General features: G+C 38.5%; 1 protein-coding gene across 4 annotated transcripts; it reads left to right on the forward strand.

Moving 5' to 3' along the window:
- The first annotated feature begins 272 nt into the window (after positions 1 to 272).
- Positions 273 to 27,732, forward strand: stk39 (serine threonine kinase 39). Of its 4 annotated transcripts, XM_044366258.1 has the most exons (18): positions 275 to 667; positions 3,043 to 3,155; positions 3,403 to 3,511; positions 5,038 to 5,176; positions 5,613 to 5,668; positions 8,317 to 8,426; positions 8,704 to 8,805; positions 9,223 to 9,356; positions 9,500 to 9,548; positions 10,250 to 10,315; positions 13,698 to 13,820; positions 14,589 to 14,618; positions 15,014 to 15,070; positions 15,853 to 15,914; positions 21,778 to 21,830; positions 22,034 to 22,102; positions 22,466 to 22,530; positions 26,227 to 27,732. In XM_044366258.1, exons 1-18 carry the CDS (start codon positions 562 to 564, stop codon positions 26,299 to 26,301), a joined length of 1,518 nt encoding a protein of 505 aa, XP_044222193.1. In that variant the 5' UTR covers positions 275 to 561; the 3' UTR covers positions 26,302 to 27,732. The 4 variants fall into 4 exon arrangements, with proteins under 4 accessions (XP_044222195.1, XP_044222194.1, XP_044222193.1 ...); XM_044366259.1 differs by lacking the exon at positions 15,014 to 15,070 and having other exon boundaries at positions 274 to 667; XM_044366260.1 differs by lacking the exons at positions 14,589 to 14,618; positions 15,014 to 15,070 and having other exon boundaries at positions 273 to 667.
- Positions 27,733 to 27,962: the final 230 nt, after the last annotated feature.

Consider the following 27,962-nt stretch of genomic DNA (forward strand, 5'->3'; position numbering starts at 1 on the left):
AAATGAAATATATTTACATATTTATGGACGCTGGCAATTTTAATGAGAGAGAAGGAGGAGATGTCATTTTTAGGACTTAACGTGGTAATTATAGGATGTCAGACACACATTAATGTTCCGAGCAGAGTATGTTTGTATGTCTTAATACATATCTGGAGGGGATCTTTAACATAGCTTCTCAATTGCAGCCTCCAGCACCACCTTGCAGTCTTTAAATATAATTTATAGTGGTCAGTCTGTCTTCCTGGGTTTATTGAACTGGTATTGCGCGCATGTGTGCGATCCGTTATTTTCCGGGTTGCTCTCATCGCAGGCGGTAGTTGCTCTGCTGCAGCTGCCAGCTGACACTGAGGAGGTGAGGGCAAACTCTCTCTCTCTCTCTCCCTCTCTCTGTCTCCCTGTCTCTCTCTCTCTCTCTCTCTCTCTCTCTCTCTCTCTCTCTCTCTCTCTCTCTCTCTCTCTCTCTCTCTCTCTCTCTCTCTGTGTCTCTCTCTCTCTCTTCCTCTCTCTCCCTCTGTCTGTCTGTGAGAAGCTGCTAACTAGCGCAGCATCATCATCATCATGGCGGATCAAGGCGAATCTCCGGCTCCTGTCCACCACCCGCAACCAGCGCTGACAACCAGCTGGCCAATTACCAGGGAGTCGTACGAGCTGCAGGAGGTCATTGGTTAGTACCCGCAGATGTTATGAAGTCTGTATATTATCATGGAAATAGACGCCGCGGCGGTTTTATCAGCTGTTAATGACGACGAAGGCCTACCGGCTTTTTCATGTGCAGTCGCCTCCTGCGATGCTTTGCAATGCGGATGTTAACACATTTATAGACTACCGCTTTACAGCAGATGTGTTTGTGGCTCTGACGAGGTCGAATCACATGAAATTCTGGTTACTGTTCAGGGTTGAAAATGTCACATTCACTAAGTGCGTTTCTGGTTAATGTCAGACAGTAGATGGATCAGATTGAGACCAGCGATGCCAGTTCATATGGCACACGTGTGTCCAGTTCATAAAATCACAGATGCTGTGGCTGTGTGAAGACCATGATGTGTCTTTTCACTTGTGTTAGCTGTGATCAGTGGTGGATCCTTTACTTCAGTAACAGTAGAGATACTGCCGTCTAAAAATACTCCATTACAAGTAGTAGTCCTCAGTTGAAAATGTGAATTAAGTAAAAGTACAGAAGTATTATCAGCGATATGTATTTAAAGTAGCAACAGTAAAAGTAATAATTACACAGATAGTGTTATGTTATATATGTTATATATTATTTGTAGTATATTATATTGTTTGTTTCTATCACAAACATACACGTGAGAGTATTGTAATGTTGTAGTTTTTAATGTATAACCAATTTTAGATACTTAATAGTAATAGTAGATTAATAGTAATAGTACTGCATCATATTATATTATATATACAAGTGTACACTTTATATAGCACCTTTTGCACAAACACGTTTTTTAAAAAGAAAATAAAAGAGTGACAATTTAGCAACAGTTAGAATATTAAAACATATTTAATGTAAAATTTTCATCTGAAAAGTAACTAAAGCTGTCAGATAAATGTAGTGGTTTAGAAAGTACAATATGTCTCTCTGAAATGTAGTGGAGTGGAAGTATAAAGTAGCATCAAATGCAGATACTCAAGTAAAGTACAAGTACCTCAAAATTGTACTTGAGTACAATACTTGAGTAAATGTACTTAGTTACTTTCCATTACTGTCTGTGATGTTAGGTAGACAGATTCAAACATCCTGTCACGACAATGTTATAAATGTTACTTCTGCTTACAGTTGTAATAATATGGTTATGATAATAATAGTAACAGTGACATTTGTATACAAGATATTTTTATTTCTAACATCTATTAATCCAGAGTGAAAGACTCAGTTTCCACTAGGGCTGCAACTAACAGGCCTAGTTCCACTAATTTATTTATTTTTTGATTAATCAATTAATAATTAGGCTTTAAAATTAGTACAAAAATGCCCATCACAGTTTCTCACAGCCCAGGGAGATTTAAATGTCCAAACAGAGAAAAGCAGCTGATCCTCACATTGGAGAAGCTGATATTATTATTATTATTATTTTTGCTTGATAAATGACTTAATAGATTAACCAGTTATGAAAATAGTTAGTGATTCATTTTCTGTTAATTGATTAATCCACTAATTGTTTCAGCACAAACTCCCACAATAGCCACGGGTCAAAGACAGAAACATGCACACTCACTCGTTAATAATGTTCATACCTTTATGTCTATTCAGCACATACATCTAGAATAAAAACAGTTGACACTATAGTCTTGTGTTTTCTTGCACTCTGAAGATTAGTGGTCATGAATGTAGGACTTTTTGTATTTTCTTCCTATAATCCAACATTTCCAGTGTTTGAAAACACGTTAGTCACAGAATGCTCTAAACTGGTGTTGTCATGAATTTTGCAATTTCAGAAATATTATTCACTGAATGAATGAACTGCAAAAAATCTCAAATGTGTTTCAAAAACAAAAAGGGAAGTTGCCTGAATATTTTTGGCACATACATTTACCCTGCAGATGAGTTGACAAGTCATATCACCACTGATAAGAAACAGCAGCACAGCTGGCTGCTGCTGACTGTGATGAGGTAGTGAAACCCACCTCTCTGTTCTCATAATCAACTGGTAACCAGCCAGATCTCACGTGTTCTCCACTTCTCCTTATCTGTCACTAACAGCACTATGTTGTGTGTCATAGCTTCTTGGTGTGAACAACTACACTACTCCAGCGTGGCCTGATTTGTATTGCAGCTGTTAAACATGTAAACAACCCCTCATGTTGGGGAGAAAAACGTGCTTAAAGTCAACTTATGTCATTGTGTTTGTTTGACATTTCAGCCAGCAGACATAATAGATGAATACCACAACATAAACACCAAAAAAGGAACACTAGACAAAATAAATACCACTAAAACTGCAGAGTGATGCCGTATTTAAGAGTTCTCTTCCAGATGTTTGTGATGACTTTGCTCCTGTGCAATTTTTCGTTGCTCTGTGATTCCAGGCAGCGGGGCCACAGCTGTGGTGCAGGCAGCCCTCTGTACCCCCAGACAGGAGCGCGTTGCCATAAAGAGGATCAACCTGGAAAAATGCCAAACCAGCATGGATGAGCTATTGGTGAGTTTTGTTGTCTCTCTCGCTAATGCCTTACTACTACTCTCCCTCTGATCCATATTGTTATTGTCCTGTTTAAGTCTATTAATGCACTCTAAAAGGGCATAATACAGTATCATTAAGGTAGTTTTTACTGAGGTGTGTGTAAATGCTGTTGTTATCAGGGTTTCTTATATGTTATTACAAAGACACACAAGTCAAATGTCCTTTACTATATATGAAATATCTCGTTTTTCTTCTCTCACAACAGAAAGAAATTCAAGCAATGAGCCAGTGCAACCATCCCAATGTTGTCACCTATTACACCTCCTTTGTTGTGAAGGATGAACTGTGGTTAGTCATGAAGCTTTTGAGTGGAGGTAAGCTTCACCTGCCATGCTACATGCAACCCAATCCTACCTCTGACTTAATAATACATGAATGCTCAGTGAATGTGATGATGCTACACTGTAAATGCCCTTTTTTAATGTTTGTGCTTTGATCTGACCATTAGGAAATAGCTACCCGTGTTATTATTCTCTTATGCAAAAATAAAAAAAATAAATGTAGTCATACAGAATATACTCACTGTGTATTGATTGTCTGCTATCACATTACTAATTATTTGATAATATCTAGTTGGTAAAAGTGACGTTTAGCATGAAATTATATAAAATTAAAATAATCAAGCAGAGGTACCACTACTCACACACCCCTCATGTATCCTAGAAAATAACAGATCTAAATCCTTAAAAAAGCATTTTTTCACCGTATTTAGGCAGTTATATGGAGGCACACTCATGCAATGAAAGATAGAGCTGCAACAATTAGTCGATGAATTGATTAGTTGCCAACTATTTTAATAATCAATTCATTGTTTTGAGTCATCTTGGGCTTTGGAAAACAGTGGTCGACATTTTAACCATTTTCTAACATGACATGGACCAAACAACTAATCGATTAATTGAGAAAATAATCGACAGATTAATGAATAATGAAAATAATTGTTAGTTGCATGTTTTGGTATATTGTATCTGTGTTTTTTTTATTTGCAAAGAGGTTACAATAAAATATTACACAGTAAAAAAGTTATATTAATTGTGCAGGAGAGGAAGGAATCCCAGAGGGCTTATACAAAGTCCTCCCCTTCATTTCAACAAGTCATTAAAACCATAATTGAGTCATAAAACAACAACATCAAATAGATAAAAAAAACAACTGGTGATGCTCCTCTGCACAGCCTTACAACTCTCACTTGTGATTTAATCACAGCAGTGATGTTACTCACCATAATGTACTTCCTATCATGTTGAACTGTTTAAAAGACAACGAGCAAGTAAAAGACATGAAAATAATTTGTGTCTGGTCATAGTGTAATGACTCAGAAAACACAAAACCCCAAAACAGGAATTCAGAGGCAGTAACTGAGTGTCCAGTATCTTTAATCAAGTCCAAAAAACAGGCAGGGGTCCAAAAACCAAGCAGGCAGATAAGACAGACAAAATCGAGGGGAATAGGCAAAAATATTCTAACTGGTAATCAGGCAAGGTATCGTGCAGGCAGAATAAAACAGGCAATGGAAAGCTTGGCATAAAACTCTAGACAATCTGGCAGAGGGTAAGGGAATCTGGGCCTGAATGAGTGACTGATGAGGATAATGAGATCCAGGTGTGGAGATGGGCAGGGAAGCTCAGGTGAGGGGAGTGAGGTGATTGTTGAGCAGATGGGGGTAGCAGGATCTGTAACAAACAATACACAGTGCAAAAAGCAAAAAAAAAATATAGATAGATATATAATAAAGGTATTGATCACGTTATGACTCTGCACAACACTGCAGCTTATTTTGTTGGTCATTACTATGTATAAAATGAACAGCTTGTTTTTGTTTTTCTTTGGTGCCGTTTAGGTTCTATGCTGGATATAATTAAGCACACAAACAAAGAAGAGGACAAAAATCGATCTCTAGATGAGCCTATAATTGCTACCATATTAAAAGAAGTCCTAGAGGGCCTGGACTACCTGCACAGAAATGGACAGATTCACCGGTAACACATCTTAATTTGTACATTTTTTCCCCTAAAATTTGCTACTGATATTTGCTACTTTGATTACAGTTTTATGATTAGTTTATTATAAGAATTAAGAAACCCCCATATTGAAAATGTGCTTGTGTTGTTTTGTGTTTTTGATGAAATGTTGTCACTCTGTTGTAAGATGCTCTATATAATAGGTAATAAGTTAATATAAATTTAAACCAGTTTGTGAGATTGTATTTATTGACCCGCAGCCTGCTACAACACAGTTTTTGTGTGTCTGTAAACATCCTGTAAATTTCAAGGTCACTGAGAGCGAGGCTTAACGCTTCATCAGCCCCTTGGGCAGAGATCCAGATCGTGGTGGGCTTGTTTGCACGAATGGAAGAATCAATGCTGCTCCACATGACTTTGTTGTTTGTGTCTGTTTGTGTTTTGTTGACCTCAGGGATGTGAAAGCTGGGAACATACTACTGGGAGAAGATGGATCTGTTCAGATTGCAGGTGTGTTGAACATGGTGCTACTATTGTTTGCTGTTGCTCTCTCTTAAGTCTTTCTTTAGTTTAAAACTGAAAGCCTGGTCGTATGCCGAGATGGTGGAATTGAATCCACAGATAACATCAACTAATGAAGAATGATAATGCATGTTTACATTTTTTTGAAATCATAAATCAAGCTTACACAAGACTATATTACTCCCTGAATGATTCTGTCTGCTTGTTCAATCACTATATTGAAGCTGGCAGCTTTTTAAAGCAAGTTAATCTACCAGTTTAGTTTATTGGTAGGGATGAATCACTGCCTTCAAGAAAATAATTATTTTACAGGGTTGAAGAAATAATTAATGATGTTTAAAGAAAATAATAAATAACGTTAAGATTTTCTGCATGTTTTCTGCACCTATACCATGATATCTGATAACAAATTGGCCTTTCTCACAGAGGACATTATGACATGTCGCTGTAGAAAAAGCACAGGTGTAAATAATAAAATTAATGATGGCTTAATTCCATTTAGCTGCTTCAGTTTCAGAATCAGATAGGTTTATTGCTAAGTAGGTTTTCACAGACAAGGAATTAGCTTCGGTCTGATGATGCATAACAATAAACATAGTGCAAAGACAAAAACAGGCAAGTACTGCAAAATACAAGAAACATAAGTGACAAATTAACAGTAGAGGATATGAAAAAAATGTTATAAGAATTAGTTTGATATGTCTGTTTTTAAAAATAATAGAGCTGTGCAGTTTGCAAAAGTTCACAGTATGTAGTATAAGTATAAGGATATGTGCAATACAGAATATGTGCAAGATGTGCGTTAATGTAACGAATAAGACAAGTGTGGACATGTGCATTAATGTACATGTGGTGTCAGTGGGGGTCCCGGCCTTGTTGATGAAGCTGACTGCAGTCAGGAAGAAACTGTTCTTGTGCCATGAGGTTTTAGTTCTGATGGACTGCAGCCTCCTGCTGGAGGTGGTGGTTCAAAGGGTTTGTGTCCAGGGTGGGAGGGGTCAGCCATGATCTTTCCTGCCCGTATCAGTGTCCCAGAGGTGTACAGGTCCTGGAGGGACGGCAGGTTGTAGCCAATCACCCTCTCAGCAGAGCGAATGATATGCTGCAGTCTGCCCTTGTCCTTGGCAGTGGCAGCAGCGTACCAGATGATGATGATAGAGAGGTGAGGACGGACTCAATAATGGCGGTGTAGAAGTGCACCATCATTGGCTTTGGCAGGTTGAACTTCTTCAGCTGCTGCAGGAAGTACATCCTCTGCTGAGCTTTCTTAGTGACGGAGCTGATGTTCAGCTCCCACTTGAGGTCCTGGTTGATGATGGTTCTCAGGAAGCAGAAGGACTCCACAGTGTTCACTGGGGAGGTCACACAGGATGATGGGGGCAGGTGGGGGTGGGTTCTTTCTGAAGTCCACAACAATCATCACTGTCTTTAGAGTGTTGAGCTCCAAGTTGTTTCGGCCGCACCAAGTCGCCAGATGGTCTATCTCCCACCTGTAGGTGGTCTCATCCCCACCAGAGATGAGCCCAGTGAGGGTGGTGTCATCTGAAAACTTGGACTGAAAACAGGAGATTGACGGACTGATGACTGGAGGTGCAGCTGTTTGTGTACTGGGGGAAGAGTAGAAGGAATAGGACGCAGCCTTGAGGGGAACTGGTGCTGATATTCTGAGAGCCAGAAATGTGTTTCCTCAGCTTCACGTCCTGCTTCCTGTCAGACAGGAAGTTGGTGATCCACCTGCTGGTGGAGTCAGACACGTGCAGCTGGGAGAGCTTGTCCTGCAGCAGAGTCGGGATGATAGTGTTAAAGGTGGAGCTGAAATCCACAAACAGTTTACTGGCATAGATTCTTGCAGAGTCCAGGTGCTGGAGGATGAAGTGGAGGGCCATGTTTACTGCATCATCCACAGACCTGTTGGCTCTGCAAGCAAACTGCATAGGGTCCAGGAGTGGGTCCGTGATGGTTTTAAGGGTTCTGCTTTTGTGCATGTTGGATCACTGTCAGACTGTCAAGGCCTACTGGGTCACTTGAATAGAACAAAGCGATTGTTAATGTTATTAGGAACACCTGTGCTTTTCCTACTAGTATAGAAGCAGACTAGTAGATATATTTGGTATGTGATATGCTGTACAGATTGTAAAACCACTGAAGACAAATTTGTGAAATTGGGCTTTATAAATAAAAATGACTTGACTTGACATAAAGACCTTTCTTTGCTTGACTAATGTATAAAATATTTTTGGTTTTGTGTTTACTCTGTGACTATTTACTACTTTTGAATGCAGTGTTTAGACCAGTGGTAATCAATGACCAGCTTATCATAGAAGCAAATACACTTTACTCACATCAGAAGAAGTCAATAGCAACCGGACTCTGGTGCTGACACAGCTAACAAGCTGAAATTAAAATTAGAGTTTGAAGTTAATTGGTGAGAATTTTGGAGATTTCTTTTCCGACTCTTGTACATTATTTACTATCCATCCTTCAGTTCTTCACCAGTCATAAAGATGGTTTAACACAGAATTTTAAAGCAAAATACTGTATTATTTTGTTTGCTAAAAATATTTCAGCTGCAGCCATGTGCATTTTCTCTATTAAGAATGAACGATGCATTATTTATTCATCCTTTTTTTTTTCAGATTTTGGAGTAAGCGCATTCCTAGCCACAGGGGGGGATATGACTAGAAACAAAGTACGAAAGACCTTTGTTGGCACGCCATGCTGGATGGCGCCAGAGGTGATGGAACAGGTGAGTCCAACAATCCTTAAAAAAGTAGTTGTTGGTGACATCATAACCTCATTACATTTCATATCTTGTAATATGTATTTACCTGAGCTTGTGAGCTTGCTTCCACTTGGAGCTAGTGTTAATACATCACTTGTAATGTAATGTAATGTAACTATCATTAGATAATTTGATATACCTTTTGTCATGTTAATCACTAAGACCAAGGCATTTACATAAAACCCTTGACCTGCAAGTCTGTTACAGAGATATTACAGATAATGTAATTCTTCACCCACAGGTACGAGGCTATGATTTCAAAGCGGACATATGGAGTTTTGGAATTACAGCCATAGAATTAGCTACAGGGTCTGCACCCTATCACCGCTACCCTCCCATGAAGGTCAGTGTTCTGGATGTGTCATTAGGTGTAATATAATCAATGTAGTGTCCTAATCATACATATTCTTATAGCTTTCACTAGCACTGACTTATAAAAGTAGATAGTAATGTCCATAAACTCTTGGCTTACTCCTATATTCACTTCTAAAGCAACTTTTCTTTCTCTGAAGTTTCATCATTAGCAAGAAAAAAAACATGTGGAGAGAACACATTCTGACTTGCTTGCTTTTACTGTAATTGGGAACCCAAACAAGTATTCAAGAGTCAGCCTTTTATCTAAAGTAACCCGTTGCTTTTACTTACATAAGACTTTCTCTGCAAACAGTTTCTTGCTTTGAGTTTCTGTTCTTCATACAATATTTGTGTTGTTGACGAAACGTGTGGGTGGTTTTTGACCATTTTTCTTGTCTTTTTCAAGGTCTTAATGCTCACGCTACAGAATGATCCACCTACTCTAGAGACGGGCGTAGAGGACAAGGAAATGCTAAAGAAATATGGCAAATCGTTTAGGAAGCTAATAACTATGTGCCTTCAGAAGGATCCTGCCAAAAGGTTTGCTCCACATTCCGTATACCAACCAAGTATTTCAGTGAAGAGGGCATATGCAATTTGTGATCAATAGGAAGGACCTTAACATTCAGTGAGTGATGCGTTGTGATGCATTTTCTAACAACTGTACTTTTCTTTATCTCTAGGCCTACAGCCGCAGAGCTTTTGAAGTGTAAATTCTTCCAAAAGGCCAAGGTATTTGTTTCATCTCAAATATTTGACTTGACATCTTTGTTTGGTTTTGTTATTCATGTTATGCTTATGGCTTCATGCCAGCTCCTACCAATATTTCAGCTGTGTTTATACATTTATATGTCATTGGATAAATCAAACAGCATACAGTATTAATGTCCACATTGAATCTGTATTCTTAATACACTATTGCAGAAATAATGACAATAAAAAATGGAAAACATATGACTCTCACCGTAATTAAATCCCTACCTTGTGCTTGTTCATTTAATCTTAAGTACATTATTGGGAAAAACTGTTTAAAAAGTAGAACCAGAGCAATTAGTAGGTTATTTAAAGTATAACACATTGACTGTGACCTCCTACTATTTTTACTAATTTAATGTAATGATGAATTACAAGGATGTACTAAATGTGTAGGAAAACCTGTTAAAAGGTTTGGAATATCTGAAATGTGAAATAAAGTCATTATTAACACATTGACTTATTAGCACAGTGACTACACAACTATAAAACTTTTACAAAGACTTTTTTACAAGTCTTCTAGCCTATGCACGTCCATCGATTTCAAAATGCTACCATTTAAAAAAAAACAAAAAAAAACCTCATTGAGTTTTTTTAAAACCATTATTAGGTTTTGATTAATTTAATCTATTCATTACGTTTATCAATGATACTTTAATTCTTTTTTTTTTCTCTTGCAGAACAGAGAATATCTGGTCGAAAAGCTTTTGTGTCGTGCTCCAAAAATCTCCCAGAGAGCAAAGAAGGTATGTTTACATAAACTTGTGCTGTAAAATAACTCAGTTATTGATCTTACATGAACAAATTATGTGTGAGAATGGGGACTGACTGAAGTCGATCTCTCCACCAGAATGTTGCATTTACAGTCAACACAAGCTACGCACTCTGACGTTCTTCAACACCTCAAACACTGTATGTGCAAACTGTTTTGTAGATTATGTAAAAATATGGGCTACTGCAGCATAAGTCAAACGGTATAGATGTGCTGACGCTTTGTGTCTGTGCCCCTCAGTGCAGCTCTCTGCATGTGGAACACCTTAGACAAACAGGTTTAAATTAACTGTTAACATTAGGTAACAGAAAGGAGCACATTATTGTTCAGCTTGCTTGCTCAGTTGCCCGCTAGTCGCCGAGAGGAAGTGCAGTTTTCAGGCACAGCTGATATTGGCTTCACATAACACTCCGCCTGGATGGCCAGGACAGAAATGGGAACAGAGGGCCACTGCCGGAAGGCAGAGTAGCCGAGCGGAGGGGTGGAAATTCACTGGTCAGGAGTAAATGGAGGGCACAGTGGATAGCAGAGCTGTTCCTGTGTATGACGTTAACATTACGCACAGACAGCGCAGGGTGTCGATAAAGAGGGAAGTAACTACTAATACTACTGTATAGTGGAAGTGGCATGATGTTGGTGAGGTTTGTTGATGGTCATGGATTACCGTTATTGCACACTGTCAATAAAATATGTTACAGACACTGCTTTTCCAATTTTGACTATTTTCAGTCAACTCTGAATCAAATTATGCAATATCTTAATGTGGCACAGTATTCAGGATTTAAACAGCAAAACCTTTCCCAAATGATTCATATTAAAGCAGATGATGGTACATTTTGAAAGTACTTTTACAGATTGAAACTTGTATGTTGTGGAGCCATTTTATCCAAAAATGGAAATGCACAGTTATTGAACATATTGGACATATTTTTTTGTACAAAGTCCTGTTAAAAATGTCAAATACAGTACAGTATAATCACACATAAAGATAGCAGTAGATTAGATTATGTGTCCACGTAATGTCTGATTTGAAAGCGCTGGTTGATGAGATGTGAGATGGATGAGATGTGTCACAAAGCCAGTGTCCTTGTTATTTTGTGCTGATTTGACCCGCAGTGTCATCTACATTATACACTCAGCAAATATTACTCAAAGCTTGCAGAGACGAGCAATACTGCGGGAACATCATCATCTCGGGATGCTTTGACCTCTTTATATCAAGACCACAGTGGCCCTGATCTTGTACAGTCAGTCCAAAACCTCCTAGTTTAACTCAGCCATCTTACATTTCTTGACTTCCTTGGACTGCTGTTGCCCTCTTTTCACATCTTTTCCTTAGTGTTCTTGTTTTGTTTCTGTAGTTTTGTGTGATATTATGCAGTCATGGTAAACACACGCAGTTCTAATCTCAGGGAAAAAAGTACTATAGGAGCTTAAGAGAGGATACTTAAAGCCAGACAGCTACTATAAAATGCTTCTCTTTAAATGGGCTTTAAGGGACCTAACTTCACCTTGAAAATTCTCCGGTAAATGAGTAGGAGATGGCAGATCCTCTAGTCAGCTGTCACTAGTAAAGTAATTTCAAAATTAATATTTTTTCTGATGAAAAGAGAGGAATGATTGAAAGATCGAGGGAAATGAGGGAGAGCGGAAATTACCAGTCTTATAGACCTGTCAAACAAGGGCGTGGATCAGTTTCGATAGGCTTTTATTATATTTGAAATAGAAATGTAAAAAAAAGATCACATGCAGAGTATAAACTGTAGGTACACATGCGCTGAATAACCAGCAGAGGGCACCCTGACACCCATGATGGAGTTTCCAGCTGGAGAAACTGGAGGCATTATTGTTTAACGATTAGACATGAGTAGCTTGCAAATAAGGTGGAAGGCTGGCCTCATTGATTTGTCACAGGATAAAAAGTGGGGGAAAATGGAAAAGGATTGTTATTGAGTTCAAATGTATGGTCCAGTACACACACGGTGATAGAGAACTGATTGAGTTCTGCATGGATGCTTTCTGAGGCCTGATTTCAAAATACCAGGCATTTTACCCCAGTGTGCAGTAGTTTTATCCCCTGCAAACCCTGTATGAGTTGTCTCCAATGCTTTCAAATTCAGATGTTACAACGTTTCTGTTCATATTCATATTTTCATACATTTGCAGTGGGATTTTTGTCCTGTTTTATGTGTGTGAATGTCAGTCGGGTGATCATGTATAGCCACTGAGTGGATCGATCTGTGTCTGTTTTGCTCAAGGACCCTGAGCAGAACTGGTGGAGCCTTGGTTCTATGTCAGGTTTGGAAAATAAACCCGACACCACCAGAGGGGTAGTGCTTCTTTAACTTTGACCTTGTCTAGAGCTGGGGAATTTATGACCCTGGTGTTAGTGGCTTACTTTCTGTTTTGTGTGCTGTTTTTTTCCATAACACTGTGGTGCTCTCATAACTTCCCTCACACTGCTAGACTAGCCATCTGTTGCTCGCCTTACACTTCTCTAAACTGTAGAAATGCAAAGAATTACAGGCTTTACCAGTGACTTTGCCATACTTACCTGCTTTGATGTGTCATATATCAGTTGCATTTGTGCTACCACTGGTATTTAACCAAGTTGAAGTCAGATTGGAAATCCATCTTATATTGCCTCTCCACATGATTTAAAGAGTTTTTTTTTCTGTACACATTGTGCTGTATCCATTCTGTAACCATAGAATTTCTACTGGAGTACTGAGCAGTTTTTAAGTTAGTGTATTGTATATCGCCAATGTTGAGGTCACATTCATACCAGTAACTTCTGAAAATGAGCCAGTAGCAAAGATTGTATTTGCTAATTTGTGGAGTCTGTGGACTCCTAGTGGTTCATTGAAGATTTTTAAAATAAATATGTTTTAACCAAATGTTTCTTCATATGTGAGAACTCCCCTTGCTCCTCTTGAAAAGAAAAGTAGTTTTTTCATCTCTGATCATTTCCATTCTGTTTTAGTAAAAATGAAGAGCTACATTTGGCCTGATCAGTTTATCTTCCAGACATATTCAACAGGCTAAATTACTTGAATGTGACTTTGTACATTTACTTTTCATGCCACGAATGTGCAGCTGGGAATGTCCGTAATTTCTCTCAGGGAGAGGGGAGGCCGGGAGGGGCGGGGGGAGACTTGAGGTATGTCAGCTCATCACAAGGGGTCCAGTACTCCAAAAAAAGACTGTGAGCCACTAATGTAAAAGCCATGTAAAAAAAAAAAAAAAAAAAAAATCATATGGACAGAGCACAATGTATATGCATACGTGTGCAGTTGAAAATCTATGAATGAGGTCATTAACATTCAGTGTGCTGGCTGTGTGTTGTCATGGTCCAGGTGAGGAGAGTCCCAGGCTCCAGTGGCCACCTGCACAAGACAGAGGATGGAGACTGGGAATGGAGCGACGACGAGCTGGACGAGGGCAGCGAAGAAGGCAAGGCGGCGGTGAATCAGGGCAGGGTAGGTGAGACTCATGCCAACCTAAGGAACGTGTACTTTTTCACAGGCACTCACATGATATTCATCTCGAATTGCATATTATTGCACAGTAAGAACAAAACAATAACAATGAATTATAGAAATGAGCTTTTTATGTTTAAGATAACATTTTGAGATTCAGGTTTAATTGTTATCATGACAAAATTACAAGATGTTGGTAATTATTGTTGCGTGTCATGTCTAACCTGTAGATCACATTGTTATGTAACTTCCCCTCTGTGTTAGACCCTGTGCATTCCTTTCCTCCCTGATCAGTTAGTTTTTTTGGATAGCAGATGGCTTATCTCAGAGAGAGCCTGTCATAAGGGTCGCTGTAATGAGCTGGAAGATAGCTGCTAGGATTTGAGGCAGGAGGAAAGTCGACAGCTATGATCAAAGGGCCCTTTGATAGAGATACCCAGCTTTAATGTATGATGCAATAAATAATGCGCTACCTAAAGTAATGATTTAAGAAATAAGTTGTTGCTGGTAGTATTTTTACAAGGTTGGTTTCCAGTTTCCTTTCATCGATCTCAGGCTTGTTAGTTTTCAGCAGTTGTACGGCTCTTTTTTTCATAACAGTAAAAAAAAAAAATAGACTTTGAATGACAGATGGATGGACAGATGTATCCATCACAGACTGATGGAAAGCCAGACATGAAGTATATTAATGAGTGAACATCACAAGTTTCTTGCTGTTAGATAAACTTGAATATGAAATGTTTGTTTTTGATTTTTTTCCCCCTCCAGTCACGAAGGGTCAAAGATGAGGCCAAAGATGTAAGTTAGCTTTTCCTCTTGTGTACAAATTTTAACATGCAATTCATTTTTTTTTCTCAAGATTTCAAATAGATTTGCTTTATCCTCTCTGCTGCTGTATAATTCAATGACTTAGTAGAAGGATATTTTTGTAAATGCAATTAACTGGCCTACTTGGGAAGAATTTTGAGTAATCATGAACTCCATCATGAATGTTTATTTCACCAAACACAAACTTCCAGTTTTGCACTGTTTAATCAAAACAGTCGAGCACCTGCTTGAAACCATCAATGCTCCTCATTGATTGTTTTGAATTGACTTCTCTGTGTTTTCTTAATAAGATGAGTTCTGATTTGATATTTACCAAGGATGTCAAAGCATTTGCACATTTATGCCTCTTATTTTGTTCCTCCCAGAATGAGGAGAATGCCAACTATGTCCCTATTGAAGGGTTGTCTATTCAGCATCCCCAGGTGAGGGATTCAGCGGCAGCACTAATTTGTCATGATTCAGTGACCTTGATGCCACACTGATTGTCTGTGTGTGCGCTTGTGTACATTTTGTATGTCCGTACTTCACATGTGTGCGAGTCTCTCTGTGCATGTGTGTGTGCGCGTGTGTGTGTACACGTGTGAATGTAGGTCTCCTGGAGGGATGCTCTCAGCAGTAATAACTCAGAGTAAATGGCTGTCTGCCTGACAGTGCCAGCTCAGTGCCTGGGTGTATCTCATCTAAAGACTCACTGCCATTGTAACCCATTTTCTAAGGCTATTGTCATTTTGAAAATGAGCCAAAGCAGTTTGAGGTGTAGTCTTGTGCTCCTGTCAGGAATTAACTATGACAGCTACTCAGCAGTCATTTCTTACTCCTAATAGCCATTCTCTGCCGTTCAAAGAGCACATTTATAATATGGTATTGATAACGTCAATAGATACTTAGACAATGCATGCGTTGCTCCTTTTCTTTTCCCCTCACGACGTTCCCTGCATCTGCAATGAATGGAAGACATAGGCTTAAAAAAATTAAACCACATAGGCTCAGTGTGCGGCCACTTACACACACACACACACACACTCTCTCTCTTTCTTGTGTATCATTTATTGTGACTATTATGTTCATCTTGCATTTACCAGCTCTCCTCGCTCTGCAGTACACGCTTCTTTCTCTTTTTCACAGAAAACATTTTTTTGTCTGATTTCTAACTCTATTAGCGTACAACGTAAACAGCCTCATCATTAGACTTTTTCTCACGCAGGTTGAACCATTTGAGGATACGCCCTACATTCAAGGTGCCGTGAACATGGTACTACGGCTAAGGTAAGACAGATGATTCTTCTTCAGATCAGTTTCTACATCATTTGCTGATGTACAAGGCAATATTGGAACCATTTACGGCAACGCAGGCTTAACGAATGGTTAAAAATCGCTGTTTCTAGGAGAAATGCAGTGCGGCTGTACAAGTGACAAATGATCATCACCTCACTTTGTCCTAAACGTGCAGGCTACTAATAGCTGATCTTTGCTTGCTATGAAGTGGATCTGGCATCACTATGTTTCCCTTCATCTCACTTTGTCTCACCGGTCGTGTTATGGGGGAGCAGAGTGTTACACTCCATTGGTTGTCTGGCTGTGCTCCACAATCTGCTTTCCTCCCTTAGACTGGTTGCACTCATTGTATCCCTGCGTCTTGTTGTACAATTCCAGGCATTTCTGTTAGTTAATAGATTTTAATGATAAAGTGGATGTTTGAGATTCAGCCTCAGAATGATCAACATAAACACTTCCTGTTTGAAAACAACAACATTTACCTTCATATATAATTAGAGAATGCATACATGTTCAGGTACATTATCTGTGTATAGTTTACATTATCTCTCCTTGTTACTCAGTATGCAAACACAAAGAAAGAGAAAGAGAGAGGACATTTTAAGGGGTGCAGCAACAGACAGACAGTAATGCATGTTTGGACAGTTGAAAGTCAGCTTTGGCTCCCTGATGGGCCTGATGGTTGCAGAGCAGACTCGCGGTTGAACAGACATCTGAAGGTCCCTCCCTTGGCGCCCAGCATAGCACAGAAAACTGTTTTATTCTGTGCTTACTAATAAGATACTGGTCAGGTTGCAACAGGAGACGACTCACTGTTTGGTGGCTGTCAGTATTGTAACCTGGTGGTAAAAATAAATGGGCAGTGCTTTGATGGTTCATGATTTTTCTGTGGATTTTAGTTGTTCAATCCATGGATTTTATGGCTCAAACTCAACAAACTGATTAGATCTGGTAGCCAATGGTTCTATTCCAACACAGACTTCAGTGGCAGCTCCTATTAAATGGAGAAATACTGTTACCCTGGAAACTTCAGAAAGAGTTTGTAAAAATGTGTCAAAGCAGAATCAAGTGAATTAATTTCCTCTACAGAGAAACGCATTCACTCTGTCTGTTGTCAATATGATCGCAGCATTAGGCTGTCAGGTCGTCTCTCTGTGTTTGTCACCAACTGTGGCTGCTAGAATATTCAGCGTTAGAGATGGAGGCGTGTGATCGGTGCCGTCTTGAATGCAACTTCGTAAGCTTGGTGGCATTTTTTTTTTCTCAGAAGCATAAGGGTTTCAAATGCCCTGGTGGATAACCAAAACCTTTCACTATACACTGTTATTAGACATGATCAAGTGCTTTGTGTATAATTTATCCTTTAAATGTTATCAACAAATCTCCATCTCAGCAGCAGATTGCTGACTATTTTAAGACTTACTGGCCTTATTTGAATTATTGTTTGAATGTGGATTTTGGGATAAGGGCAAGGGAACAGGTTTATATGATGATCTAAGGATTTTTCTTATAAGTGAAGAAATATGTCTTTAAGATAAAGAGAAAAAAACTTTTGGAATTGTTGAGTAGGACTTGGCGGGTATGTTTTAAAGTGAATCAGCACAGGAGGTACTATAAGATAAGAGATTGCGTTCATATTTTGGGTTTTTCTTTGGCTGTGCTCCCATGTTTGGGGGGGAAACATGAGATACTTATTGCCTTCACAGATATTATAAGGCTGCAAGAAGCAGTGTATTTAATTAGGGTGATTAAGTGGAGGATTTGTCTGGTATATTAAGGTAAAGCAGATGTATTATGGTAAAGAGCTTGTTTAGACAACTCTAAGCAGTTATGAGTCAACTTTGTTGATCTTCAGTGAGTGACTTACAACTGAGCTACAACCAAATGCAAGCTAGCTGACGTAAACAAAATTATGTTTCTAGCTGGTCTTAATTGTAAAAGAAATTAAAAGAAATTGTTTTATTAAACCTGGATCTTATTGTCAGTTGTCTGGTATAATATTATACTAACCCATAGGTATGTTGGGCAAAAACACAATGATACAACCCTGGTTGTGAAAAAAGTAATATAAATATTATGGTCCTTGACAATTTGTACAAATTTAAAGATTAAAAATAGAGAATTCATGAAAATAATTATATTTTAGAGAGCAAAAAAAAAAACAAACAACCCAGCTAATTGGTCTTCTAACTAATAGGGGAGTTACAGCTGATTAGCATGCGTTTATGGTAACATGATCCCCTCAGTAGCAGAGACTGGGGAACTGCAGCAGCCTGTTTGGATTTTTGTCAACATTTTGCTTGGAACTCATTCAGTCCTTTTTTTTTTTTTTTTTTTTTACAAAGGCACTAAGGTCTCCTGTGAAAAACATTGTCAGCAGTTTGAAGGGGAAGTTAAGACTTGCATAATATGCTTGCTCTTTTTGCAATGTCATTGAAGCTTAAATAGCCCAAATAGCACAGATGAAAATTGATTTCACTGTGCAGTTTAGTCCAGAGGTGACATTTCCTTGTGTTTTCTTGTTTATAAAGGGTAAGTAGAAGCTGACAAATGTCAGAGCAGCCTCTGAAATATCATCTTGATGAATATCAGATAACATGGATCTATTGCTTGTGAAATTACCTGTACATTTATGAAGCATATGAAATAATTAGGTAACAATTTATTTTACTTGACCATGATTATCTGATGTACTCCAAATAATTTACATGGAACTTTCCTTGAAAGATGTAATTTAGTACTAGTTATGGGAAAAATAAAATTCCTTGAAAGAAAAGCTCAATTTAATCCAGAATGAATATTCATTCAGTAGTCATTTATTATTTGAACTGTATCCTCCACATTTGTTGAATTGTATGTTTGCCTGCAGACAAATTTGACATTTTTGGATGTTTAGCTGACCTGCTGTGCCTGGTTGCACTAGCAATAGTTACAAGGAATACTATCTCAGGTCACTGTAATTAATACCACATAATGTAGTTCTTTCCCGGAAACTTCTTGCAAATTATTATGAAAATATTGGTCATTAGTGTTATGAGTTAGGGTTAATTGCAACTCTAGTAACATTTTTACACAGTAACCTTTTTTTGCAAGTGCTCTACATTTTTGTTTTCTGCATGGTGTCTGGACCTCATCTTTTATAAGTGCATAAAATTGATCGTCAGGGGTCCTTTCTTTTTATGTGCAATCAGCCATGTGCTCTGATGTTAAGATGTGGACTTTCTTATTTCGCTTATTTCAGTCGATTCACCCCAAGCCTGTATTGACTATTTGTCAGTTTGTTTACCAAAAACCAAAACACACAGAAGAATAGAATACATCTATGCAGTCTCAACACAGCAGGGCATCTGTATATTGGCCTTGACATCATAATGTGTCGAATTTTGTCTGAACTCTCAGTCCTCAGTCTTCCTGTCAGTAACTTCTATTACAGCCAAGACTGTGGGCTGTAATGTGTCGCACTCACAAACATTACCCAGTGTGCACTGAAAATTTTTTTTAATGGACTGTTGAAGAGATTTCCTCTCCAGTCTTCATGATGTTTTCCAGTGAAAGGGTTATTAAAGCCTCTACCTAAAATCGCAGACCTGTCTTTACCTCTGCCCACTTAACACTCACGCTGTACCCTTTTTTTTTCCTCCAAATGATGTGTCATAAACCTGCCATCGTCCAGTGAGATTATGTCATTTCATATACGCAAGTTAGTTCCCGCTGTGTCAAAGGGTGTCTGTGTGTGAAGTGCTAATTTTAGTGCTGCTGAACTGTGGAAACATTAAATCTTCAGAATGGTATTTAAAAACATACTGTTAACTCTCACACGTCACGACAGTGTTCAGTCTGCTAAAATGGTTAATCCCAAACGGTTCTGACGTAGTTTGACAGAATGCTTTTCTAAACACCCACTGTGGTTTATCTATGGAAGTGGCAGATTTTAGGCACATTTTATTTGGGCAGGCTTATGATCCTCTGACATACATGTTGCCTTGACAGCTCTGGCAATGTGCACCCTCTGCTTCTACTGCAGGGAATAGAGATGTTTTATACGTCCATCTGCTCCACTAGAGTTTTTACCCTGTTTTTTTTTCCCAACAGTGAGTCTCTTAAATTAAAAAAAGTCAAGTTGACTCACAGCTAAATGATAGTAAATCTCTTTCTCACTATTTTGTATAGTCTTGCTTGTAACAAACACATAGCAGCTGTCTTTGCTTGTGTGTGTGTGTTGACTTATGGCTCTAATCTCATCTGAAATGAGGGTTGTGGGCTTGCCATGTGATTTATTTAACTAGACTACAAACCAAATTAATCTTTTCCCAGCACATTTCTTTTGGGAACACTGACAGGTCTTGCTTTTATCAGCAACTGGCTGCTCCCATGTCACGCACAAATTTTAAAGACAGACTTCTAATATAAATGATGCAAATTAATGCAAGTTAATGCTGCAAAGGGGCCGAAGGGCACATTTCATGAATACAATTACATTTTGGGGATGTATACTGTCACCTGCTTATTTTTCACATTACTCACTTTTTCACATTTATTCCAGTGTATAGTTGAGGATACATAGAATCACATTTATTCATGTTTAGTTTTCAAATTTTTTATAGGAACATGCGCAGATAATAAGATGCCAGTGTTTCCTCTTTTAACACTCAGTATTTCAGTATTTGCAGCAGGTGTGAGGTATGCAGAGGAAGCAGCTAGACCAGCCCATCCTCACAAGAAGAGCGACAGAATAGGTCTTAAATTCAGGCTGGCAAATATGACCTACAGATGTTTACACCATCTACAGTAGCAGCTGAATTTTAGACCTGTACTGTGGTTTAATTATGAGGATGTGTTCAGCTAGACAATTGTTACCATCCATCATACTGGTCAGTATGTGGAAATCTAGCTGAGACATATCCTTCTCTATAGTTCCACTGCAACAGCACGTGCTTTAATGGTATACTTTTAAAACTTTTTACTTATTTATTTTTCCTTTTTATGGCAACTAATTTAGCTAATCATTGTGTCAGTTGGTGTAAGTTGTTTACATTTATATTTAGCTGGCTTAATTATCTTAATACCCTTTGTGTTAAAGCTGCTCCAATCAATATTTTTATATTAATGGATCAAATGACTTTGTGTAATATGCAAGGGGTTGCTAGTAGTGACAAACACACAGAGATTTATCATCTGACTCTGCAGTTCCTCTAAGCTCTGCATTGCATTTTAAAGCTCTAAAACCCACAATATTCTACCAATCCAGCACCAAGCAGCAGATAGACAAAGTTAGTAACTAGCTGGTGAACAAAATGGAGTATTTAGAAGCCAAAGAGACAGATATTTCCCTCAGGAGTTAGTGGAGAGCCGGGCTAGAAGGAGAGTGAATATTGGACATTTTTCTGGCAAACACGAACCTAAGCTAATACTAATGTTGCTTCTTGTCTTCTTGATGGGTAAATAAGCCCGTCTTTGCAAACACATTCACCATATTGACTTTATAAGGTGATGTCAGTGTTGTGATGACAGCTTGTATCTGTTGCTCCACAGTGGCCAAAAAAAAAAAAAAAAATCAATGAATGCACACACTGTCATACTCATTTTCATCCACGTTTGATAAGGTCACTGATGTGGTCCTCGCCAGCTGTACTGCTTCAACACATCATCACTTTTCCCAAATCACAGAAGGCATTTTCATGTCTACACACAACCTTGGTCTCCTGCTTGTTTCCTAATGTTCTGCAGCTCTGAGCTGAGTCAAGGTTCTGCTCCGTTTAAGTACTGTAATAGTAGTGTTTTTGTTCAGGAGGCCCATAGAAACACAACAGGAAACTCAAACCTGACACTCACACCTTCTTCTCTCTCCTTTAAGGAACTCTAGAAAGGAGCTGAATGACATCCGGTTTGAATTCACTCCTGGGCGAGGTAAGAGCTGAGCTTACAAGGTTTTGAATGTGCTATTCCCTTTGTGTTAATATCTTGACACGCTGTGAATTGCGTGTCTAATGGGTAATGACAGTGTTTGTGAATAGAAGCGCTTATGACAGTATCTAATTCAATACCTAACACAATTACCTGCTAAGTGGACTGTTGCAGACCCAATATTTGTCATGTTATTCCCTCACAAGACACTGCTGATGGCGTTTCCCAGGAGTTGTTCTCAGCTGGTCTGGTCAACGGACACGATGTTGTTATAGGTAATGTTACACCTTTTTATTCTGGTAAATTGCATTGTTTGATAATCTACTTATCTAAGCCCATCTCCCATAAAACATCACTTAAAGAGAGAATTATGCCCTTACTAGAAAGGCTATTACAAGACATTGACATTTATTTCATTTGGCAAGTCCACAGACCTTGACATGACTAAACTAAAAATTGCTTTTATTAATTGCAGATATTTTTTCTACCATAGAATTATATAAGTGACTTACTTACATCTGAAATGTTACTAGTATACAAAGTGATGACAGAAAATAACTGTATTTTCTTGTGTTCTGTTCTGCATTTTGTAAAACTAACAACTGACATTATGTTGTCTTATGGCCTCTTTATTACAGTTGCTGCTAACCTTCAGAAGATTGTAGATGACCCAACTACCTACAAAGTATTGACGTTTAAGCTGGTGAGTTTCCAGATGATTGACGACACCCTCCTGTGTCCTGCCTGACAATGACAGCTTATTGTCGAAAAGTTCAGTGAGAATTGTGAGAGCTTGAGTTATTAGAAAAGCTACAAACAAACCAATTACCTTCAACATGAACCAACATCTGCTGCTGAAGGTTTTTCAATTGTTCACACAAGGTTGTTGCCCTTTCATACAAATTATATACGGTACAGTGTATACATGCACTTACATTGTACTCTATGTGGTACTGAACTATACAAAAGATGTTGCATAAATAAAACAACCACAGGTCACATAGATTTGTTGTACATGATTGCTACCGTAGACTGATGAATCAGTCGGCTGCAGATATATTGATATTAGTGAATTATGTCGGCCAATAAGCAACAAGAATTGTCAGTACAGAAATGCCAAAGATATGTTCAACATGATGTAGAAATAGTGATTCCATTGCATAGTTTGTGTATCAGAAAGTTCTCACAAGTTTACTTTTCAACTGTATTAATTCCCGTGGTTTAAGAATGTGTGTTTATTTAATGTGTTTCTGTAAAAAAAAAAAAAAAAAAAAGATCATTGGCCCACATATCACATCAGATTTTTAAACTCTCAAATATCGATACAGGTATCAGCCTCAAAAATATAGTATTGGTTGAACTATAGTTTACATATATTGTCAATTTTAATGTGTCCAGTCATAAACAAGCTCCTGATTGGTGGTTAGATCTTTAACAAGATCCCATTCCAAGTCTTTTAACATTCAGTATCTGCCGAGTGTGAGTCTGATCCAGCGTTCATTTTATTTTCTCCTGTGTAATGCAGCTACACAGTGTGCACTCAGCCTATGGTAATTCTACATTAAACGTAGTTAAGCAATTAAAATATGTTTCCCAGCTGAACGCCTCTGCAATAGGAAAATATACCTCGCATCACAGCTTTCCTTTGGTGGCTTTCTATATTTTTTGGTGTGATGTCCTACAATGTTTTGTGTAATATTAGTGGAGAGCAGTGTTAGAATTTGAACAGCCTCTCTTCATCTGCAGTATGAACATAATACTGGAGGTCAAATGCAGTTTTCAACAAACTGTTTCATTTTTCTTTTTTTTTTTTTCCCCCGCTCGCTTCACTCGGTGATGTGCAGTGCTGTTTATTTGTTTGTGTGCTCCACAGTTCACCTGCAGGTCAGTCATTCAGTCTGAGTGTAGTAAGGGATATATCAAGTCCGCATGTGATCCACACACACTTGTTGTTTTATCTACTTTATCTAGTCACAACAGAGGAGAGAGCAAGAGACTAATTATATATTGTGAATGTCTATCTTTAAGTCACAAGTCCCCTTTGTGTTACAGAGATATCACATTTATAAAAACCCAAAAACCAAGAATGTCAGTTCTTCTGGGTTTGACAAAAATATGTAAATTATGTTTTATTGACCTTTCTGTTGTTGTGGGTAAACAACATCTGCGCCTCAGGTCACAGTGCTTTACAGAGTGACCTTTCTGCCACATTTGCCTTATCAGCAGCTAGTGAGTGTTGTGGTCTTCCAGTCTCCGGAGAGCCAGAGTGAGGGCAGTGTTGGGCATGCCATGTAGATATATATGCTTCCATTTGCATATGTTAACTCTGCTTCACTGCACGCAGTGTAAAATCCCCTCTGTTACTCAACTCTCCCTTTCTAAACTAAGAGTTACGAGTGCCATGTCACAAACCCAGGGACTAAGAGTAATTACCCTCGCTGGGGCAGCAATTCATATGATTTAGGAAGACAGTTTATGGTGTGGGTGGCACTAACCCAGCTTTATGACTGAACTAAACAAGAGGTCACTACAGACTCTGTTACCGGTTTTAACAACGATCCCTCTGTGTTGATCAAGTAGAGAGCTCTCATACCGTCTGAGACCTGGAGTGGGTTTCCCCAATCAGGTGTGAATTGCTGGAGGCCAGTGGGTGTTCATTCAGGAGCTGAATGAACTCCCTGAGTAGCATCTGAGCAGCCTAAAGATTGAGGTGAGATGAGGTGCTGGAAGGTTGAGCAGAGAGCAAAATATTTTGTTTTATTAAAGGTAGCGAATCAGTTTAGGGATGATACATCAACAAATGTTTACAGACACCCAGACAAAGTAGGCGGACCATTACACCTATATGTGATTTTTTTTTTTTTTTTTTTTAACATCTCATTCCAAAACCTTGGGCATTATTCTTCCGGGAAGGCTTTCCACAAGATTTTGGAACCTGGTTGCAGGGATTTGCTCCCATTCAGCCACAGGAGTATTAGTGAGGGCTGATGTACAGCAATAAGACCTCATTTGCAGTCAGCTTTTTCAATTGTCAAAGGTGCAAGCCCATCAAGGTCTTCCAAACCAAACTCAGAAAACCATTTCTTTACTGACCTTGCATTGTGCATGGGGGTATTGTCATGTTGAAACAAGGCCTTCCCCAATCTGTTGCTACAAATTAGGAAGCAAACTATTATGTGAATATCATTATACGCTGTAGCATTAACATTTCCCTTAGCTGGAACAATGGGATCTTTCCCAAACCATTTAGAAATACCCTCAGACAAACACAACACAAACAACACAACACTTAAGTATGGACAGACTTCTGGGCATATAAGACAATATATGTGATATGTATAGTATAAATGATTTAAATATGTGATTCAGTGTGTACAAACTACAAAGAAATCAAGGCAGTTTGGTTTTCACATTTAATCCAACAGCATAGTGATGTTCTGATCTGATATACTGCAGCAGCACTGGTGCCATTTTTAAAAATGTATTTATTTTATTTATTTGATGCTTGTTTGATGATGCTTATTAATTAACAGAAAAAATAACTGTAAATGAGCCAGAGTGAGTCTAAAAGGCTAATCTTCATCTGTCGTTCCTGGCCAATTTAAAATTAGAATAAAATGACATCTTGTAAAAGTCATGGTACACAACACAGAGTACACATCCACCTATCAATGTCACAACACATTTTAGTCAACAACACATACTAAGTGAGTTGAGAAAAGAATGGAAAGGATGGATAAAGACAGACAAAACAGACAGGTAGGCAGCAGAGAAAGACATCTAGTGTTCTGATGTTCACGTGTTTAACGAGCCACAGCTTCAACTGACCAGTGTATTTGCACGTCTAAATGTGTTTTAATGTGTGAATGTCTCCATGTTACCCAGGCAATAATCTCAAAAGGTTCCAACACAGTGATGTAAAGATTTTAAACTGAAAAAGAAAAAAGATCACTTTATCAGATTAGTTAACAGTATGAGTCAATACCCTGTGTTCAGGCATCACAATTGGTATGTGGAGAGAAAAACTGGGATCACTCTACCTTCTACAAACTGCTCATTCATGTGATCATCTTTTAAATCTCTATGCAGCGTTTAACGCCTGAATCTAAACCAAACTGAACTCCAAATTGTCACATTTTTGCTAGCAGTGATATTTCCTTTCTCCTCTTCTTCTTTGTCAGTAATTAAAATAATAATACAAATTGTTTTTCGAAAATAAGCCGTATTTTATGAAATAATATGCTCACTAACTTGCAGTGTTTTCAACTCACTGGTTTATCCAGGAATTTACTGCACAGCTGTTCTACAGATTTTCAGTGGATTAGTTTTCGTGATGCAGATGAGTGTCAGGATGCAACCGAGCTCCGCTGACCCTCTCGATGTCTTCCTCCTCGTGCAGGCCTCCAGCTGCGATGACACGGAGATCCCGGACGAGGTGAAGCTGATCGGCTTCGCGCAGCTAAGTGTTAGCTGATGATCTCTTCATGCATGAAGCAGGTGAGACAGTTCAGGGCAGACAGACTGAGGAACACACCACCACTTCCTGCAACATCCTCCCCGACACCCTCCCCGTAAACTCACTCCTCCACTCCTCCCCCGCTCCTTTTCACCTACCCCGAGGCCAAGCTCTGCCACCGCCCCGCCTCCACCTCCTTAGCGCCGACTCCCCTGCTCACTGTCCCCCCGACCTTTAACCTTAACGACATTCCACCGCCCAGCGCACGGACCGGGATCAGGATAAAGCCCAGGAAATCTAAAGATGTACTCAGGTGGTGAAAGAAGGTGATTATGATGTAGCTTTGAATGTTTTATTTATTTTTTTTCCTAATTTTTTGTTTTACATCACATTACCTCTGTGTTCAGCAAAGCTCTCATTATTTATTGAAAGAAGAAGGTATTTTTACTTTTCTCACATTGTTCTGTTGCCACAGTGAAGACAAATTTGCTTTGACTCGCATCTCACTCATTTGTGATATTTCCCTGAGGACTGTGTCAGAATGTAAGATTTAGTTAATTTATTGGAAAAGCACATTTTCATAATAACATAATGAATGTCTAAAAAGAGAATGAATTGTATTTCTGTGTCAAGATCTGTTTCACATTGACAAGAAGGGAACCATTTGCTTGAGTGTGCAGAGAAAAAAACGAGACCTGGATGCTACTGTGTATAATTTGCTGCTCTCGACAGTGTTAATGCTTCAAAATGCTAGAGGTGCCTTGTTCATTTTTCTGTGCCTAAGAAAGTCGTCAGTGAGTGAGAGCCACATAAAGAGCAGAGCCTGCTGATTACCATTTCACAAATGTATAACTCCAGCAATGACACAATTCAAGTGAAGCATCTTAATAACATAATGAGAAGCTACAATGCACTTTTGGGCTGAGTGTATGCACCCAACAAGCAGATGCTTAGCCCTCGGAGACAAGTTAACGTGTGTGCTTTTGTCATCAGACAAATAAAATATAACAGAACATTTAGTCGTGTAATCTGCTCTGGCTGATGTGTTTTCACATGCCAGGCTACTAGACAAAATCACAACAGTTTAATTTTCTTGCTCTGTCCTGCTGCACTACAAAACTTTTTGCTCCCAAATATATATATATAGTAGTTACTAAAATGTACTGTATGACAATGCACCTGAAGATGAAACCAAAAGGCAACTATTGAAAGGGCGATGAGCCATTTGTTTGTCCAAACAAGTCCAGTAGCTCTAAATTATTTTTAAGTATTGAGGTGGTAAATATTAACTTACTGAACTAATTACTAAATTATTTTATGAAGTAATTTGTTTTCTATGTACAGTATGTGTACCATTTCAGCATATTACCCCTGTTCCCTCTCTGTAATCAGCTGATGTCAAATTTGTGACGAGGAGCAACAAATAAAGAATTGCTATTTTAAAAAAAAGTGTGGCATATTTATTCTATATATTTGTAAGCTGGGAATGTCATAACATCATCATCTCAACTACCATAAACTCACCTTCAGTTAGATCTTTTATGAAATATTTGATCTTGACAGAAGAGTTTTTAAATGATATGATTTTATAGATTTTGGTTGCAGGAAGATTTGTGGCAACATTTGGCCAGTCTGGTTTTAAACAGCTGAATGACTTTAAATGGTGTAGGACTATAAAA

This window comes from Thunnus albacares, chromosome 11 (assembly GCF_914725855.1).
Source record: "Thunnus albacares chromosome 11, fThuAlb1.1, whole genome shotgun sequence".
Taxonomy (NCBI): Eukaryota; Metazoa; Chordata; class Actinopteri; order Scombriformes; family Scombridae; genus Thunnus; species Thunnus albacares.